Consider the following 18649-nt stretch of genomic DNA (forward strand, 5'->3'; position numbering starts at 1 on the left):
TAAGTCTCACATCAATAGTGTGTAAACTCATGGAAACTCTACTTAAAGGGAAATTAGACACGATATTGGATGAGGGGAATCTGAGGGATCCCTGTCAACATGGATTCACTAGAGGCAGGTCATGCCAATCCAATCTTATCAGCTTCTTTGACTGGGTGACAGGAAAGCTAGACTCGGGAGAGTCTCTGGACATAGTGTACTTGGATTTCAGTAAAGCGTTTGACAGTGTCCCACACCGTAGACTATTAAACAAGATGAAATTGATGGGGTTAGGTGAGAAATTAACGGCATGGGTCAATGATTGGCTGAGTGGAAGACTTCAGAGGGTGGTGGTCAATGGCATCCTCTCTGAGACATCGGAGGTGACTAGCGGAGTGCCGCAGGGCTCAGTCCTGGGACCATCCCTTTTTAACATATTCATAAAGGACTTGACCCGAGGGCTTCAGGGAAAAGTAGCGCTGTTTGCCGACGACGCCAAACTGTGTAATATAGTAGGTGAAAGCGATCTCACGGATGGTATGGTGCAGGATCTGATCAAGTTGGAAAACTGGTCCTCGACATGGCAGCTGGGCTTCAACGCAAAGAAGTGTAAGGTGATGCATCTCGGCAGCAGAAATCCATGCAGAACATACACCTTGAATGAAGAAACACTAGCTACGACCTCAGAAGAACGGGACTTGGGAGTAATCATCAGTGCAGACATGAAGGCTGCCAAACAAGTAGAGAAGGCCTCATCCAAGGCAAGGCGGATGATGGGATGTATCAATAGAAGCTTCGTCAGCCGTAAACCTGAAGTCATAATGCCACTGTACAGAACCATGGTGAGACCTCATCTGGAGTACTGTGTGCAATTCTGGAGGCCACATTACCATAAAGATGTACTTCGAGCTGAGTCGGTCCAGCGAATGGCCACTAGGATGGTCTCCGGACTCAAGGGTCTCTCATACGAGGAAAGACTGGGCAAGTTGCAGCTCTACTCTCTAGAGGAGCGCAGGGAGAGGGGTGACATGATTGAGACATTTAAGTACGTCACAGGTCGTGTCGAGGTGGAAAACAACATATTCTTTCCTAAGGGACCTTCAGTCACAAGGGGGCACCCGCTCAAACTCAGAGGAGGGAGATTTGGTAGTGACACCAGGAAGTATTTCTTTACAGAAAGGGTGGTGGATCACTGGAACAAACTACCGGTGCAGGTGATTAAGGCCACTAGCGTGCTCGACTTTAAGAATAAATGGGACATCCACGTGGGATCTCTACGTGGGTCGAGCAGCACTCTGACTTAATGGGGTGGTACAGTGGAGTGGGCAGACTTGATGGGCTATAGCCCTTTTCTGCCGTCATCTTTCTATGTTTCTATGTTTCTATGAATGGCAATATCTCAAAATGTTGTAATATGAAACATATAAAAAGACAAGTATACCCAAGGGTGCCCATGAAACTGAAATGGCCAACACAAGCTCAAGCTATCATGCCCTGCCTCCAGAGGACAAATACATGGAGGGGCATTTTCAATAGCACATCTAAGCCCAATTCAAAATGTCCAGAACTGGATGTCCAAAATATCAGGCCATAATTGAAAAAGACATCCAGGAAGACAAGATGTTTCAAAAATGAACTAGGTAAATGTTTATAAAAATAACCATATATGCTGAGCCATGTGGAAGAAGTTAAAAGGGGGATGACAGGATGAGAGAGAGCAGTGAGTATAGTGGTGGTAATGGGGATTAGATAGAAGGAAATAGGAGGCTGGGAAAGGAGTGAGATGGGAAAAGGGAGAACTACAGAATAAGAGGAGTTGGAAAATTGATAGGTAGCTGAAAATTTAAAAAGGAGAAGGATGAGAAAGAGGGTGAGATTTGATTGGACAGAGGCAGAAAAGAAAAAAAGGAGGAAAGTTGAAAGGGAAAAATCAATATGTTGGAGGCACGCATAGTGAGGGAATGGAGCAAGAGAGAAGAGAAAAAATGGGCAGCAGACACTGGAAAGAGAATTAGAAGATAGACAAAAAGCAGAAAGAGAAACTGGGACCAAGATGATGGAAAAACCAAGGGCTCCTTTTACGAAGCCACGTTAGCGGTTTAACGTGTGTTATAGCGCGTGCTAAACTGCTGGCCGCGCTAGCCGCTACTGCTTCCTCTTGAGCAGGTGGTAGTTTTTCGGCTAGCGCGGGCGTTATTGTGTGATAAAAAGTCATGTGCGATAAAGCCGCTAACGCGTCTTTGTAAAAGGAGCCCCAAATGTCCAGACAAGGTAGAAAAAAGTGTTTTATTTTGAATTTATTAACTGGAATATGTTAGCTTTGGGATATGTACATCACAAATATATATGTATCTATTCAGTGGCATATCCACATGGCTAATTTGGGGGGGGGGGGTGCTGGAGCCCAAAATGGGTAGATGGGCACCAAATTTCCCCCCCACCTGAATGCAAAATATAAATACTTAAGCTGTAGGGATTCCCCAAGCTCTACCAACTGAAGACCTCCTCGTCTGGTCCAGCAACCTGAAATCTCCAAGCTTTGCAGCTAGTGGCCGTATCCTCAAGCTACCATTGGTTTCATGCATGTATGAAAGCCGAGAAGAGTTGGGAAGGATGCAAGGGGATGGAGAAGTAGCAGCAGCAGCTCAGAAATACTGTTGCAAGCTGCAGAACTTGGAAAGTTCTGGTCACTGGACCTGAGGAGGGGGAGAAGGTGGTCATAGGCTGGTGAGGCTTGAGAATCCCTACCAGCTACAGCAAGGGAAGTGTTCATTTTGAAGGGGGCCTAAGTTCAAAATGGGAAGCCCAGTCCCCTTTCGTGGTACTGATTGTATTTAGTATAAAGCAAAGTACTTGCTGAGTTTAATGTTTTGGGGTTTCCAGTTCAGTTTTGGTTATTCCTATTTCTATTTCTAATTTGTGATCCATTGTTCTGTATTTGGTGAAGGTCTGTCTGTGTTTTGTGTGTAAAGAAGTCAGTTAACATTATTTTATTTGTATATGGTAGTATATGGTAGTAATGGTGCATGGGGAAATTGAGAGAAGGACATGCTGGGCCCCAGCATGTCTGAAACTAGCACTGAATATAGTACTACTGTATGGGTTAAGAAGTTCCAAACACTTTTTCCAAAACCAGTGCTTTTAATTCAGCAAATTCTTGTTTTGCCACAGTTCAAAAAAATAAAAAATAACACAAAAAACTAGACCTTCCCAAACACTTGGGGCCTAGTACAAAAACAACTTTAGTTCATAGCACTGATTCAATGGTCTTCTTATTTTCTCAAAAACAAAAAGCAATCTTTTCTTCCAGGTAATCACTTTATTTCTCTTTTAAACACACCTTGGTTCTGGCATCATATCAGCTAATCCAGATCAGTAAACACTTGAGTGAATGGCAAGCAAACACTTTTTCACCTTTTGCCATTCTGGACTCTCCACAGTTCAAATAACTTCCACAGTTCATAGTACTTTTCCTTTCTCAGGTCATAAGGCCAAACCTGTTTACACTATTGAGCACAGCTAGCTCTCACAGCTCAATAGTGTGGGGTTCAAACCATCCAAAATTAATAGATGTAGTAATCCCAACCCAATCCCATTCAGGTTTCAAAATAGAACAGGTTTATTATTACTACACTTTCCTTTAGGCAGATAGAATCACATTAGCAGTCTTTTCACAGCTTATCAAAAATATATGCAACTTCAATAATCTTAGCAGGTAATTAGAGTTGTTCATTTAGCCATTAGTGAGAACTTCATGCCACAGCTAATGATTTCTAGGCTTAGGTAGCAGCTTTATTTCTTGTTATCAAAATGTAACTTTAACTCAGATTGCTTCCTCTTTTGGAAGTAAACTCTCAAGCCTACACCACTTTTAGGTTCAAACAATTTTTATTGATGCAAACAACATCAAATACAACATAAGGGCACCCCAAGGTGCATAGTACAACAATAATGCATTGAATAAAATAATATAAGAAGCATGTATAAATAAAACGTAACAGCAAACTAACTCAGGCACCTCCAGGCCCTGGACTCTTATGAACCCAGAGAATGCCATTCAACCCTCCCTTCCCACCAAATCCCACTTATTCTATACATGACTATGTGTTTGAACCTTACAATACCCCCCTCCCCTCCCCAAGCCCCCCCTCCCAATGTACTCTCTACCCCACCTCACCAGGACACACCATTACAATCTCATTCCGACTAAATGAGAGCCCAAATTAGGACACCCATCTTAAGACCGCACTACGACCTTTGGGATGTAAGGCTTGCAGATATGGCTCCCAGATATGCAAAAACAACATCTTTCGCTTCTTAGCCCCTCCAACATCTCTCACCTTCCAGATGGCCAACTGATGTAACTGGTTCCGCCAATGCCAAAATCTCCATCATGTTTTCTATGGGAGTATTTTCTACATAGCTTCCATTACAGTCCATAGGCTCTTTACCATCAATTTGCATTTCACATTCAGAGCCAAGAGATATACTGTCTTCCTGATTGTCCGGGGGATCTGGACGGCACTTTGTTTGGGTTTTGAAAAGCCTCCTCAAATCGCACCAGGCAGGGAGGAAGTCCATGCATGGGCGGACTTCCTCCCTGCCCAACAAGAGCAGGCAGCAGGGGTGGGGCAAGGGCAGGACTGGGGGCAGGATTAGGGTGGAGATGGGCGGAACTGGGCAGGCCTGGGGGGCGGGTCTACTTAGAACCAGACAGGTGTGTGAGAGAGAGAGAGAGAGAGAGAGAGACGATGGGAAGTAGCAGGTATTGAGACAGAGAGGTTTCAGATGATAGATCTGGGTGGACAGCAATGGCTCTTTCTCAGCTCTCTCACAGTCAGCACCAAAGCAAACTGTCACAATCATTTATTCATAATATGAAGGTGTTTAACTCCCAGTATAAATCTTGCATTGCCTGTACATCAATATGCTATCCAGAATTGGGGAGGAACGTAGAAAATTCCACTGTGCCCATGACACTGCTGGCCCTATACATTTCAGTGGCTTATATATTTTGTCCTGCCCTTTTGTAAAATACTGGCTTATATGTTTTGGCTGGGATTGGAACGTTTCAAGTGCTAGTATTGTTTGTAAAATGACCACCATAACTTATCTGGATAGTGGCTGAAAATCACGTCTAGCCAGATAATTTTTTGTTGAGCCTTTGCTCCTCCCTTCCTCCAACTCTGTACTGTACAGATAGTAGTAGGATGTTTAAATGGACTTTTGGTCTTATACTGTCTGTGTAGTGGTCAAAAATCTTTGGATAAGCAAATTATATGGTCATAAGCTTTAAATATTGGCCAATAATATTTTTGCTAAACTTAATGTACGAGTATGTCTCATTTCCAGATGTAGTTGTTCCTGCCTTTAGTCAGTGAATGAATAAGTTGATCTCCTATCTTATTCATGTTGTCATTCATATCTTGGTTTTTCCAGATGGAAAGAAACGCTTTATTGGTATCAGGATGCTAACAATTACTCCTGCGTAAGTATCAACTGTTATAGCTGGAATGGCCCTGTATACTGCATACCTAAGTTTCAGCAAAATCAGCCTTTAAAATAATTACCATTTAAAATATATATTGCAATGGAAGAAGCCAGTAGGTAGATGAGATGTGAAGAGGAAGATGCTAAGGGTTAGAGGGTGAGAGAAAGGAGAATGAGGGTAAAATCAAATGGGCAGACAGATGCGCAGAAGGAAAGGAAGAAGAGAAAAGAGGAGAGAGAAGAACTGGAAAAGAAAACCTAGAAAATAATTTAGGAGAAGACTGGCACAAGGAAAGTGAAAAAGAGACCATGATCAATCCAATTAGAAAAATAACATTTACAAACAACAAAGGAGGATAGAAAGGGATATGGTGTACTTGGAGAAAATAGGGTGACATAAGGAAATGCTGATTTGGGATGGGTGGAAGAGAGGAGGAATACTGGAATGGGATGAAGAAGATTCTGGCTTAGAGAAAAGGAAAAGAGGAGATGCTAGATCAGGGAGGAAAAAAATGATATGGGAGGATACTGTACAGAGGGGAAGATAGGAGAGTGTTAGCAAAGAAATGAGGAATTAGAGGGCTGGGATAAGGAAGATGAAAAGCTATAAGTAGATGCAGAAAAAAAGAGAAAGGTTGAACTGTAAGAATGAATGAAGTCTGAGCAGATATAAAGGCAGAAAAATAAATGAAGGCAAGCTGAAAGGAAAAGATCAAAGTCGGGGATATAGGAGAGGAAGTGAAGAAGACAGGAAGGGAGAAAAGAAGTGGCAGATGGACTAGAGACTTTGGAAAGAAAGTTAAGAAAAGACATAGGAAAGTGGAGACTAGAAAAACATGATCAGAAAAAGATGGAAGTTCATTTTTAATTTAGGGCTCCATTTATCAACAGCGGTAGCTGTTTTACCATGGGTCGGCAAGATAAATGTTCCGACACATAGAAATTGAATGTGCATTGGAACATTTACCTTGCCAGCCTGTGGTAAAACACTCTACTGCTGATTGATAAAAGAAGCCTTTAGTGAAATGGAAAATGTCAGTTTACAGTAGATTTACACTGCTTTATTTCTATTTTGCAGAGTGCAGGTTGCTTTTTTTCTTGCTCTTCTCTAGCATTGCATTAAAAGCAGAGTGTGGCTTCTTGGGGTTTATGTTTAATTTTGGTCTACAAATTCATATTTTAAATTTGTGGTCACTTATTCTGTACTTGGCAAGGGTCTATTTGTGTTCAGTATTTGTGGCCAAGACTAGGAACTCTGTGTTTTATGAAGTTTCTATTTAAACAACTGTAATAATTCAGTTTGTTCAGATTCCCAACAGAAATTTTGATGCTCTAGGTCTGAGTGCAATATTTACTGTGTTGCATTTTCCTAGGTAGGGTCCTTGCTGTGCTACTGCTGTAAGTTATTGGTGTTATAGTGAACAAGATTAGGTCTACAGGTCCTCAGTGATTTTTGAAGGTTTTGTATTATAGATATGCCATAATATGCTTGGTACTAGAGAGGGTTTTTATTTTTAAAGAGATTACACCAAAATCAGAACTTTTTTTGTATAAGCCAATATAGTAATTATTTTGCAGGATACTGTGATGTATGCTGACCAGACTCAAGTCTACAATAGCGGCAAAGTTTAAGTTATGGGATCATGCAACTTTATTTTAAAATGTTGGTGAACTTCCAAATTTCCATAAATGCATTTGTGATGTTGATGCAAGACAGACTGTTTGCTTGGAAATCTGCCATCAAATGCACTCTAAGGGATTAGTATATGTCTAGTGTCCCCCACCCCATGTTAATTCTGGTAGTCTCCTAAAAAAAGGTCAGATGTGGCTATGCCACCGTAATATACAGTAACTCAGAATATCCTGACACATCACCTGAATAAATATATTGCATACTCCTTGATGTATATTATGTAAGTAACACTACCAGACTTATTTCTTTCTCAATATATGTATAGTTTTGCTGAAATAAGACAGACTTTAATGTTCTGCTCATTTCATGTAACCATCATTACGTAATTAAATAAACATATGCACCATTTGGAGCTTTAGCAGGCATGGGTTCTAAAAGAAGGTAGGGATTGTCATAAAACAGATGGTATGCATTTCATAGATGAAGCTCTAATCAAGCTGTCAGGATATACAACAGTGAGTTATCGAAGAAAAAAAAAACACCTCCTTTATAAGTGATATTTGATAGAGTGAAAGAAGAGGATTTGTTTTTACTGTGTTTCTTATTTCTCCCAAAAGCAGAACTTCTGAAACTATCAAAATTGCTTCCATGCCACAAGTGGACAGCTTTTACAGTTTAATGCTTTATCTTGTTGTAGCCTAGTGGAAGAACTCAAGCTCAGCAATTCTGACTTTCCCGAAGTCAGTAGTGGAATTTATGTGCATGAAGTCATTCCAAATTCACCCTCTCAGAGGTATGTAAAAATCCAAAGCCAACACAGTTTTGCAGTTGATCAGCAATCTCTCAGCAGACGCTGGCACTGCAACACACCCTTTTATATCAAAACTTGAGAGATGAGGGTGATGGATACCAGGCCTTAAGGTCTGAATTGAATACTATATTATTATACATGTATTATACTGTTTGTCAGCATTAACATGATTTTCAGTGGGATGTGATATTAACAGGCCTAACATGAAATTACTGGTGGTTTTTAAGATGGATAATTTTCCATGTTGCTTTTCTTACAGTCAGCAAAGTACAAAATCCCCAAATTGGTAATGATTACCAAACAAATACTACTTTTGAGAAATCTATTCATAGCAACATATATAGTATATTAATGGATGCTTGGAATGCCCTCCCAAAAGTGGTAGAGATAAAATGGTGCTGAGATTTAAAAATAAAAAAAAAAGTGGGATAAACAAAGTAGATTCCTAAAGGGCACACTGAAACCAAGGGCTCCTTTTACTAAGCTGCGCTAGCGGTTTTAGCGCATGCTTAGTGCGTGCTGCATTGCCGTGCACGCTAGACGCTAATATAATCATTGCTCTGGTGTTAGCTCTTGGCACGTAGTGCAGGGGGGCAGCGCGCGCTAATCCGTAGCGCACGCTAAAAACACTAGCGCACCTTAGTAAAAGGAGCCCTAAGAGTGGAGCAACTTAAAACAGTGGAACAACTTAAAAAAGCATCCACGTTCCAAACTGATTGGGGGTGCCAAACACAAGGAAAGAGTAGGTGCTTACCTCGTTAATCTTCTTTTTAGTAGACATACACTCTATTCCTGAACACTCAGGTAGTCAACTTCTTCTTGTGATAACTCTTGTATGGCGTTTCATCTACATTCTTTTTGCTCCTCCTCCCTTCTAGGCTGTCATTCAAAGCAGACAGTCAGCCCTACAGAGGAAACAGAAGAGGGAGGGGCAGTGGCATAGTAAATGGAGGCAGAAACCCTGAGAGAACAAACAATAAAACCATATACCTTCCAGTATATTCATATTCCATTGGAATTCATGTTGTCTTATGGTGGAAGATCTTGAATCCTTTCTGCAACCAAAATCAGGAATCCTAGGATTTATTGTCATCTGCTGTCTCTGCCTTCTGGTGCACTCCTTACACAGACCACTGTGTAAACAAATTTCATTTCAAAGTTCAGCAAAAATCCTATGGGCCTCCCAAGGATCCATTTTCCAGTGTCTGGGCACTCCTCCTGCACCGTAGCATCTCGAAAGATAGGTGGAGCATAAAAAACGTTATTACCCTCAACATTCTGAATTCATCCCTAATACCTCCCCTCTGACAGTGTTATCATCTATTTCCTCTCAACCTGATATTGACAGTCTCTAAGCTCATAAAAATGTTCTGTCGTTAGTAGAACAGAAATTTGATAAAATGTAAGATATGGTAATAAATGGGCTGGATAAGATTTCTTTGCTCCACTACCTGTATTTATCTTCTCCTTTCAGCTTATAAGAACATAAGAAATGCCTTCACCGAATCAGACCCTTGGTCCATCCAGTCCGGTGACCCGCAAACGTGGAGGCCCAACTAGGTGCTTCCTAATGAAGACCCAGGTGTTCCCAGATGAGTCCTTGTGAACACCTGGGTCTTCATTAGGAAGCACCTAGTTGGGCCTCCGCGTGTGTTGCTATTTGTTGGTTTCCCAGCTATATCTTGTCTTACCAAACTACCAGATGACATTGCATGCATTATTGTAGGGATCCCGTGTGTACCAATTTGCATCCTAATTAATGACTTTAAAAAGTGAACTAATCTGCAAATTGTACTTTACTGATGATACAACAATTTTCCTTCAGGTCGATTTAAGCAAGTGTTGGATATACTGTATTAGTAGTATTAACATATGCATCCTCTGGACAGTAGTCTTTTTATGTTTCTCTCCTTTCAATCATGTCAAACGTTCACTTCAGGGTTGGCTACAATATTCTATCATGAAAAATCAAGGTTCTGTTGCCTTTTTGTTTGATGCTGATCAGTCTTATATGTGCCATAAAAGTGGTGCATCCAGGCTCAGAGAAGGTAACCCTTGCATGTTGGTGAATGACATCGAGGATGGGCCTTGACTGAAGTGCCCTCAAGCCCTTTGGTTAGCAAAAAGAGTCATCTGTGCATTTCACCTAAAGAAACAGAGGACTCATCGGGCTTGATTATATATGATCGTAAAGGGGTTAACCCCCCCCAAATACAATAGGACTACTTTATGAAATATTTTTCTATAGGAATAAAATATGAGAAAATCTGTGATCAGTTTTCCCTACTAGATTAGATCTATGTTAGCGCTGTTATTTTAGGATGCATGTGTAGTAAACTCCCCTGATATATGTCTAGGGTTAATAAATCAGATAGTGTAGAATTCTGATTGTCTTTTATTGTACCTGCAGAGGTGGTATTGAAGATGGAGACATCATTGTGAAGGTGAATGGGCGTCCATTGTTGACTTCAGGTGACCTTCAGGAGGCTGTGATGAATGAGTCTCCATTGTTACTTGAAGTTCGAAGAGGAAATGATGACTTGTTGTTTAACATAGAACCTGAAATTGTAATGTAAGGGAGAAGGCTCAAACTACACTTAAACTCTTTTTTGCTGGAGCATCTAGTACTTCTTTTTCAGCTAATTATACTTCCTGTTGACTAATGACGTGGTGGACTAACTTAACACCCTGAGCTATTTTTGTATGACTATGCATAAGGTTTTTTTTGCAGATAAATTACTGAAGGTCATTAACTGTGTGCATTGCCTGAGGCTGCTGGAAAGCCAACCTTTTGTTATATGGGGTACATTTTATTATATTCAAAGAAATAACTTGAAAGGACAGAAACCACAATTTAAAAATGGAAATCCCAATTGGGATGACTGTAAACAGTTGGGTCATATTTAAACCTCATAGTCAGGAATTTTTTTGAATGCTCGTTGCGGCATTTAAAAAATGCACATATATTCAGCAATGCTATATGAGTAGGGAGTGACATTGAATACATATATAGTACATGCACGTATACATGTATATAGATTATAACAATGTCCAGCTGCTATCCATATAGCTAAGCAATATCATTGAAAGGAGCTATTTTTCTGACCCACATTAGCTAAGGTTTATCAGCTGAATATTGAAATGTTTATAGAATACTATAAGTTACAGGCACCCTTTTGTATTTGTGTCCACAGTTGCACCAGGTCTATGGTTGGTGTAACTGCAGGCACATAAATGTTAAAAACACCAATGCTAAGTTAGGCTAGCATTTTATAATAGAATCTGGGGCCCACCATGTGGCATCAGGGTGCCTAAATGGAGGTGCCCACTTGTAGAATTGCCAACCCCTTAGTAACCACTGCTAAACATATAAGAACATTGATCCAGGTATTTCTTCTTGTGTCTCATTCAGAAAAAAAAGTGTTAGAAGCTGGCTTTATGACATGGTTATAAATTGGTGTTCTGCAATACTTGTGAAATCATTTTACACTGAAAATAAAAAATAATGTTACCTTTTTAAAAAATTCATAGCCGAGGCTCCAGTTTCTTAGACTGGCTAAAAGTACAATAGAATAACTTTCAGAGCCCTTAGGGTAGGGTTTAGTAGAATTCTTCTCATGGTAACACCTAAAAGATAATTTTGTAAGTGAGGGATACATACTTCAAGTGGTAAAGTACATGCCTACAATGGCAGTAGTTTAGTCATTTACATATGGATGTGGCCACATATTGTGATAAGGAACCACAGGTAGGGAAAAAGAAATATACCCTGTAGGTTAGAAAGTAAACAATAGGGGTAGGGCCCTTAAAGAACTGAGGAATGGGAGGGTTTCAACCATCTTCAAAGCTGTCAGGAGACAAGCTCCCTAGGTTCCTCCATGAAATATATCACCACAGAGGAGGAAGAAAAGCTTCATTTCCCCTGGAGCAATATAAACCTATCTCAGCTGGCTGGAAAAGATGTAGCTTTTCCACCGGAAATGGCAAAGCAGAGTTATGCTACTGAAGCTAGGCCTGAAGAGCCTGTGGGTTTAGAAAGAAGCAGGGAGTCTCCTATAGTTTCATATGAGGACCAAATGGAAGTCTTGGAGCAATGACAAAGCCCTTCATGAAAGAGCTGAATTTAAAGCAGGAAACTAGATGAATACTTTTGTCTTATGCTCCAGTACACCAACAGCCAAGGAGGGGTGGAGGATAGCGATTGTTTTTTAGGTTAAAACTATCCTGTGGGGAGGAGCTGTTTAAATGCTGGGCTATTTCAAGTTGTTATTATTTGTTTGTGCTCACCAGCACAGAAATACGATTTGACTAGTGGAGGACTTTGATCTTTTTTTAAGAAACATTACCTGTCCAGTTGTTTTGAGACTCCATTTGCTTGCATTTCTAAAAATAGAGGTGTGTAGAGTCACTTTCTGGAGTAGAGAGGAATAGAAACTCTCAGCTGTTGGAATTCATTTGCATATGAATGAAGGCTTACTCTAAGTTACATGTTTTTTGGATTCTGTATTTTGATAAAAAAAACTCTGGAACTTCAAACCAACGTGAATTAACCGTAAAAGAATATACTTACCGTACTTCTTTTATACTGGATACTGGTTCTAGAAACCTAAATTACATTACACCCTGAAAGAAAAAGTAAGAGGAAATAAAGACCCCTACAGACTGGTGACAGCAACTCTATAGATTCCTCTGTTTTTATTTTAGAGTTGAATCCCTGTATCTTGATGCCTCAGACCCTGGTACTCTTTATAATATGTATATAAATAACTTTATAAAATACTGACATACACAAAATAAACTTTTTCAAATGATAGTATGTATTTTATGGGTAGGTGAGCAGAGAGTAGAGTTTGGGCAGAGCATGCAAATACTCATATAGATTAGGGTGAAGCATGCAAATACTCATATAAATTATAAAATGCTCTAATTTATGAGCATACTTTACAAATATTGAGAAAGACATTTATACCAGGTTTAGGACAGGTGTAAATATATATGCCTGTTACTTACCTTAGTATTTTATAAAGATTAGTAGGCTTCCCCTTGTCTTTATAAAACAGACTTCACATAAGTGCTTTAAACGAGGCTTATAAATAATTCTCCTAAAGCGCAGTTAAAGTTTGATGTTTGTAAGCCCACTGTTGGCAACTAGAAGCTTCCATATCCATGCAGATATCAGTAGAGATCTCTAGAGAGCTGCATGTCAAATAATTTGTGTACAGTATTGCACACCTGTAGTAGCGCTATAGAAATGATAAATAGTAATAATAGAGTTTTCTGTGGGTAGCTTTGAGTTGCTTGCACAATCCTAGAACATTATCTTTGTAGATTGTTTTAGATGTAGGGTTGTCACTGCTATGTAATCAGTTCATGTCTTTTTGAGTAATGTGCTTAATTAGTGGATTAATGATGCTTCCAGCTTTTCAGTAGTAGCTCAAGATAAGTTGCAATAGATAATTTTCTGTCACTGGAGGGCTTACAGTCTACACTTGAGACAATGGATGGGTAAGTGACTTACCCAAGATCACATGTAGCAACAGTGGGATCTAAACTTTGGCTTTTCTGTTCTCTTCCTGCTGCTCTAACATTTAATTACTGTTCTACATCTATAACAGTGACGTGAATTAGTTAATGGTGAAGTAAAAGTGGCATTTCTAAATGACTATGGTTTCCTTGGAACAGTATGCTTCTTTCAGGAAATGCATTTTAGTCCTCAAAACTCATTACAAATATTTTATGTCGGCCCAATGAAAAGTTATTATTTTTAACTAGCTTGTTGGCCTTTATGTTAACATATTAACATGGTCTAATGTGACATCTTTATTTGCTTGCTATTTGCCTCTGCAGCAGCTTTTAACCTCTGAAATTATTCAGGGTCTCTGTCAGCAGAAAGAGAAAGCTCATTGGGCTTTATTCTATAAACAGCTAGGTACCCTAATCGTGGGCATCCAGTGACACTTAACCGAAACCCGCATACAACCTAAATTGTTTTAATTGGCTTAATTGGCATGGTAATAGATCATGCCATTGAAGTTAATTAAAAAAAATTAAATGAACAATCAATGAAGAGTTCAACGCAGAACTAGGAGCAACACTTAAGTTGAGGGGCTATCGGCACCTAAATGATGTCTACCTAAAATGTGGCGTGGTTGACCTAGGTGTCGCTAGGCATCAGAGTTAGGTACCGGTAAATTAGGCCAGGTAAAATCTGGCCTGTGTGAGTATACTGGTGCCTTCCTCCAAGACGCCTAGTGATTAAGCATGCCTAGGCACCTCTAGGCATGATACTATAAGCAGCATCTAACGGTTGATTGACAGCCATGCCTACTGGTACCTATAAGTTAGGCACCTAGGCACCATGTATAGATTCAGGGCCATTGTATGCTATCAATATCATAAATCTTATACAGGTTTATCAACTTTCCCATTTTTAGGAGAAGGATTCAGTACACACCTTTTCAGTAATAGCCCAAGATTATATTCAGGTATAGGAGGTATTTCCCTGTCCCTAGAGGATTTAACAATCTAAGGCATTGTTTCTCAACTCGGTCTTGGAGTGCCCCCTTGCCAGTCAGGTTTTCAGGCTATCCACAATGAATATGCATAAACTTGATTTGCCTACACTGCCTCCATTGTATGCAAATTTCTTTCATGCATATTCATTGTGGATATCCTGAAAACCTGACTAGTAAGGGGGCATTCTAGGACTGAGTTGAGAAACACTGATCTAAGATGCCTAGCGACTAAAGGAAGTCAAGCATTAACTCACAGATTCTATATATGCCAATTTGAGTTGTGCTTGCAAATTTGGGCACATGTCCAATTTGTGTATGCAACTTAATTGAATAATGAGCCAATCAGCACCAATAATTGGCCAGAAACAATCAATTATTAACACTAACTGTCAATAATTAGAATTTATGCATGCATCTTTGTAGGCGTATTCTGGAAAGAGGTTCATGTAAATACTGTACACAAATTAATGTGGATCCAAAAAGGGGGGGCATGGCCATGGGAGGGGCATATACAGGTCCCGCGAGAACTGATGGCAGCCATTCAGGAAGCGGCATGGGCCCAGGCTGGAGCACAAAAAGCTCTCTCTTGCCTTGTGCGCCACTGGCCCCTAGATAACGAGGCAGCCGTCCAGCAAAGGAGGGGCAGATGTGTGGAAAGCTAGCTCTTGCCGACACACCGCTGGACCACCAGAATATAAAGGTGCCGGGGGGGGGGGGGGGTATATTCACTCCATAAGTGTGTCTTATGGTGTGAAAAATAAGTGTGTCTTATGGTGCAAAAAATACGGTAAATCGAGCTATGAGACAAGACCTTGCTCCAGGCACGTTAGTATTTTATTCACCCTGATTAAAAGAAGTAGAAGGTGTAGGACCTTTCATTTGAAAAAAGTGGACATCAGTTTATGAGGTAAATATTTGTGACAAATGTGAATATTTTCAAAAAGCTTTTGAAGCAATGCACAGAAACTCCCATAAACCTTCAGCTATGAATTGTGGTTGCAGACCAGAAAATTAAATAACGTCAGCTCATTGTGTGCACATGGGATGGATTGTAAAAAAATTAAACAAGTCAAAAATGGCAACAGGTTATAGAGAATTACACCTAAGTCATGCAATTCTGGAATATTATAACTGATTCTTATAGAATTAATGCCAAGTATATGAAAACTGCAGGCTGAATTTAATAGAATCGAAAAGTGCACATTAGATTTTGTTTTGCACTTATGTGTAACTGCAGGACTTGACTTAGATTTGTGTTACATGGTCAACGTTTGTTGTAGAGTTATTCGATGTACTACTTTTGACTTCTACTGTGTATGTTTCTGCTGTAAAAGAAACCAAATAAAGTTTACAATGAATCCTGCTGTAGACTTCCAGTCGTGAATGTCTTTTCCAAGATAAAGAACTAAGTCTAATTTGGGCATGTACATTACATTACATTAGAGACTTCTATTCCGCCATTACCTTGCGGTTCAAGGCGGATTACAAAAGATTTATGAAAGGGGGGTTACAATTGAAGAACATTTGTCAATACTAACGTTAAAAGAGTAGATCATTAGTTATTTACTCTTGTTTTTCTAACATGTAGGTGAAAAGATTCAATCAGATCACTAATGATGGCCCTGGCATGATGTCAGCAGGTAGTTTTCACATGAATTTTGGGAATTTGAGCAGTCTTCCATGCTTTGAAAGATAACAACCTTCCAAACAGTAGGAAGACCTCAGCTGACATAGGCAACACAGAGTGAGGCAGAAATACAGATGGGTCCTTTCACTAAACTGCGGCAAGTGCTAGCATGCGCTTACCCGCACAATAAAAAGGGTTAGGGTTGGTATCCCTCGCTAAATTTGCATTTATGTGTGCATACTCCATGGGCTCCTTTTATTAAGCTGCGATAGCGTTTTTAGCGCGCGGTAAAACCGCTATCGCAGCTTAGTAAAAGGAGCCCCATGTGCTAAAAGTATTTTGTATTTTCCTTGAAGAGGGTGAGTTAGGAGTTGAGAGTGAGCCTGATAGTACTAATCAGTGCGTGAGGCATTTTGCCACACGCTAATCGATTAGCATGGGGATAGGTGGGGAGGGGGGCCCTTACCACCTACAAAATAGGTGGTGGAAGGGGCTCACGTGGTAAGTTTTTCTAGCTTGTGGCCATTCATTTGGAAAATGGGAAAATGTGTCATTTTCAGCTGTGGCACAAGTGGCTTTAGCACGTGGAAAAGACCTGCTTAAGAAGCGCACTAAGGCCACTTGTGCCACAGCTTTATTAAAAGGTCTCTAGAGGTTCCTGCATATTCTTTAAGAGGGTCCCTCTCAATGTTTACTCTGGCAACTGTATAAGTGGTCTGTACTTGTCCAGTATGGACCCATAGCTCCTATATCGAAAATGGCATCAGTAGGCGAGAGTTCCTTAACAGGACAATTTTCAAAGAAATCTAGGTGGTTAACATACCAAGTCATGGCTTTTGTGAGAAAAAAAAATCCTATATAGTCAAGGCAACTTCATAAGAATTTTTTTTGCTAAAATCTCTGTTTTAGGCTCTTAATTGGCTTTTAGAATTACCCTTTCCCTCAAATAAGAAGGAAATATTGTTGAATAATGGACTGTTCTCTAATAAGAAGCTAGTTTAATGGAAAAAGGAATGTTTATTGCAAATCAGGAACAACCCATAACAGAACCCTCATAACAGAAAATAAAATAAAATAGAAAGGAAACATGTTAGATAATAATCCCTAACTCGTATCATGGGTTGATTCTAAATAAAGTTATTTTATTTTGGAGAACTTGATATACTATACCAAATTATGGGAAATATAAACTATAATTCAGCACTCATATCAATATTATCCCCCAATTAGTGCCTATGGTTTAACACAATAAAAAATAAAAATAAAGTGAAAAGTAAATATCATATATTAAAAGTTACATCATCTTTAAGATAAGTAATCAAACTTTTCTCATGTAATTATCAGTAACCTTCAAGAGTTGTTTATTGAGAAAGTATTTAAGGGAACAACGTGTAGCGATGATGATCCCCTTGTCCATTGGTTTATTCCAAGTTGACAAGTGAGTAGGAGCACTGAGCGTACTTTTAATATATGATATTTACTTTTCACTTAGGCTTTTCACTTTATTTTTATTGTGTTAAACCATAGGCACTAATTGGGGAATATTACAGTGTACCACTAGGCATTTCACAGTAACATAATGAAGAGTAAAAAGAGTAAAATTATTGGAAAAGGAAAATTACAATCATATCATTTAAGAGGGTAAAAAAAGCCAAAATGTGGTAGAAAGAGAGTAGAACAAAATAGGGAAGAAGCTGGATACAGATGTGAGGTTAACCAAAAGCTGAACAGAAAAGCCATGTTTTTGGGGTTTTGTTTTTTTTTGTTTTTACCAGGGTTTTGAATATTTTGTATGACTCCTCTGTACAGAGTTCTGTTGGAAGGGAATTTCATAGATGTGGTCCCATAGAGGAGAAAGCAGATTCATAGCTTGTGCCAAACCATAATTGCAAGGGAGCTGGTAGAGCCATCAAGAACACGTGAAGTTCAAGTTTCTTTGATATACTGCTATGCACACATACAAAGGACATCTAAGTGGTTTACAATGTACTGTAATCAGAAATAAGGGGTCTAAAAGTTTATAAAAATGAATAACAGAACAAGGCAAAGATCAAAACCAACATAAAACAGAGTACACCAGTGCCTCTCAAACTGTGTGCCACGGCACAATGGTGTGCCCCAAAGAGGTTCCAGGTATGCCACAAGAAATTCCAGAATTGTTCTTTATTTTTAAAAATTCTGTTCATAAGTATATACGGGAATAGATGGCATGTACATCACATACACATAAGTCTGTCAATATTATGAGCGTCTGTGTGCGTAAGGATACAACCGCCCAGGACGTGATTGGTCCTTGAAAACTAACGGCAAGTAATTTTATTTTTTATGCAGTAGTTATCCTAACTGGAACAACAAAGCAATCAAGGCTTTGTTACTGTTTGGATCTTTTTATCTCCGACTTAGATTTTAGCTTTGACAGAAATTAATTAAAAAAAAAAGAGAACATAGAAACATAGAAAGATGACGGCAGATAAGGGCTACAGCCCATCAAGTCTGCCCACACTATTGACCCACCCTTTTAAGGCTACTGACCCCCACTTTAATGACCCGCTCATTTAAGTCTATACCCTAGTGACCCTATTCGTTGGCATACC

At 39.6% G+C, this 18649-nt stretch overlaps 1 protein-coding gene across 1 annotated transcript in view; it reads left to right on the forward strand.

The window, feature by feature from the left end:
- The window catches only part of HTRA3 (HtrA serine peptidase 3), a 99348-nt gene extending 83556 nt beyond the window's left edge, over positions 1-15792 (forward strand). Inside the window, exons 7-9 of the mRNA XM_033950097.1 lie at positions 5419-5467; positions 7800-7895; positions 10324-15792. Coding sequence (XP_033805988.1) covers positions 5419-5467; positions 7800-7895; positions 10324-10489 — 311 coding nt within the window. The 3' untranslated portion in view covers positions 10490-15792. The remainder of the gene's footprint in view (positions 1-5418; positions 5468-7799; positions 7896-10323) is intronic.
- The last annotated feature ends 2857 nt before the right edge of the window (positions 15793-18649 follow it).

Source organism: Geotrypetes seraphini, chromosome 1 (assembly GCF_902459505.1).
Source record: "Geotrypetes seraphini chromosome 1, aGeoSer1.1, whole genome shotgun sequence".
Classification (NCBI taxonomy): domain Eukaryota; kingdom Metazoa; phylum Chordata; class Amphibia; order Gymnophiona; family Dermophiidae; genus Geotrypetes; species Geotrypetes seraphini.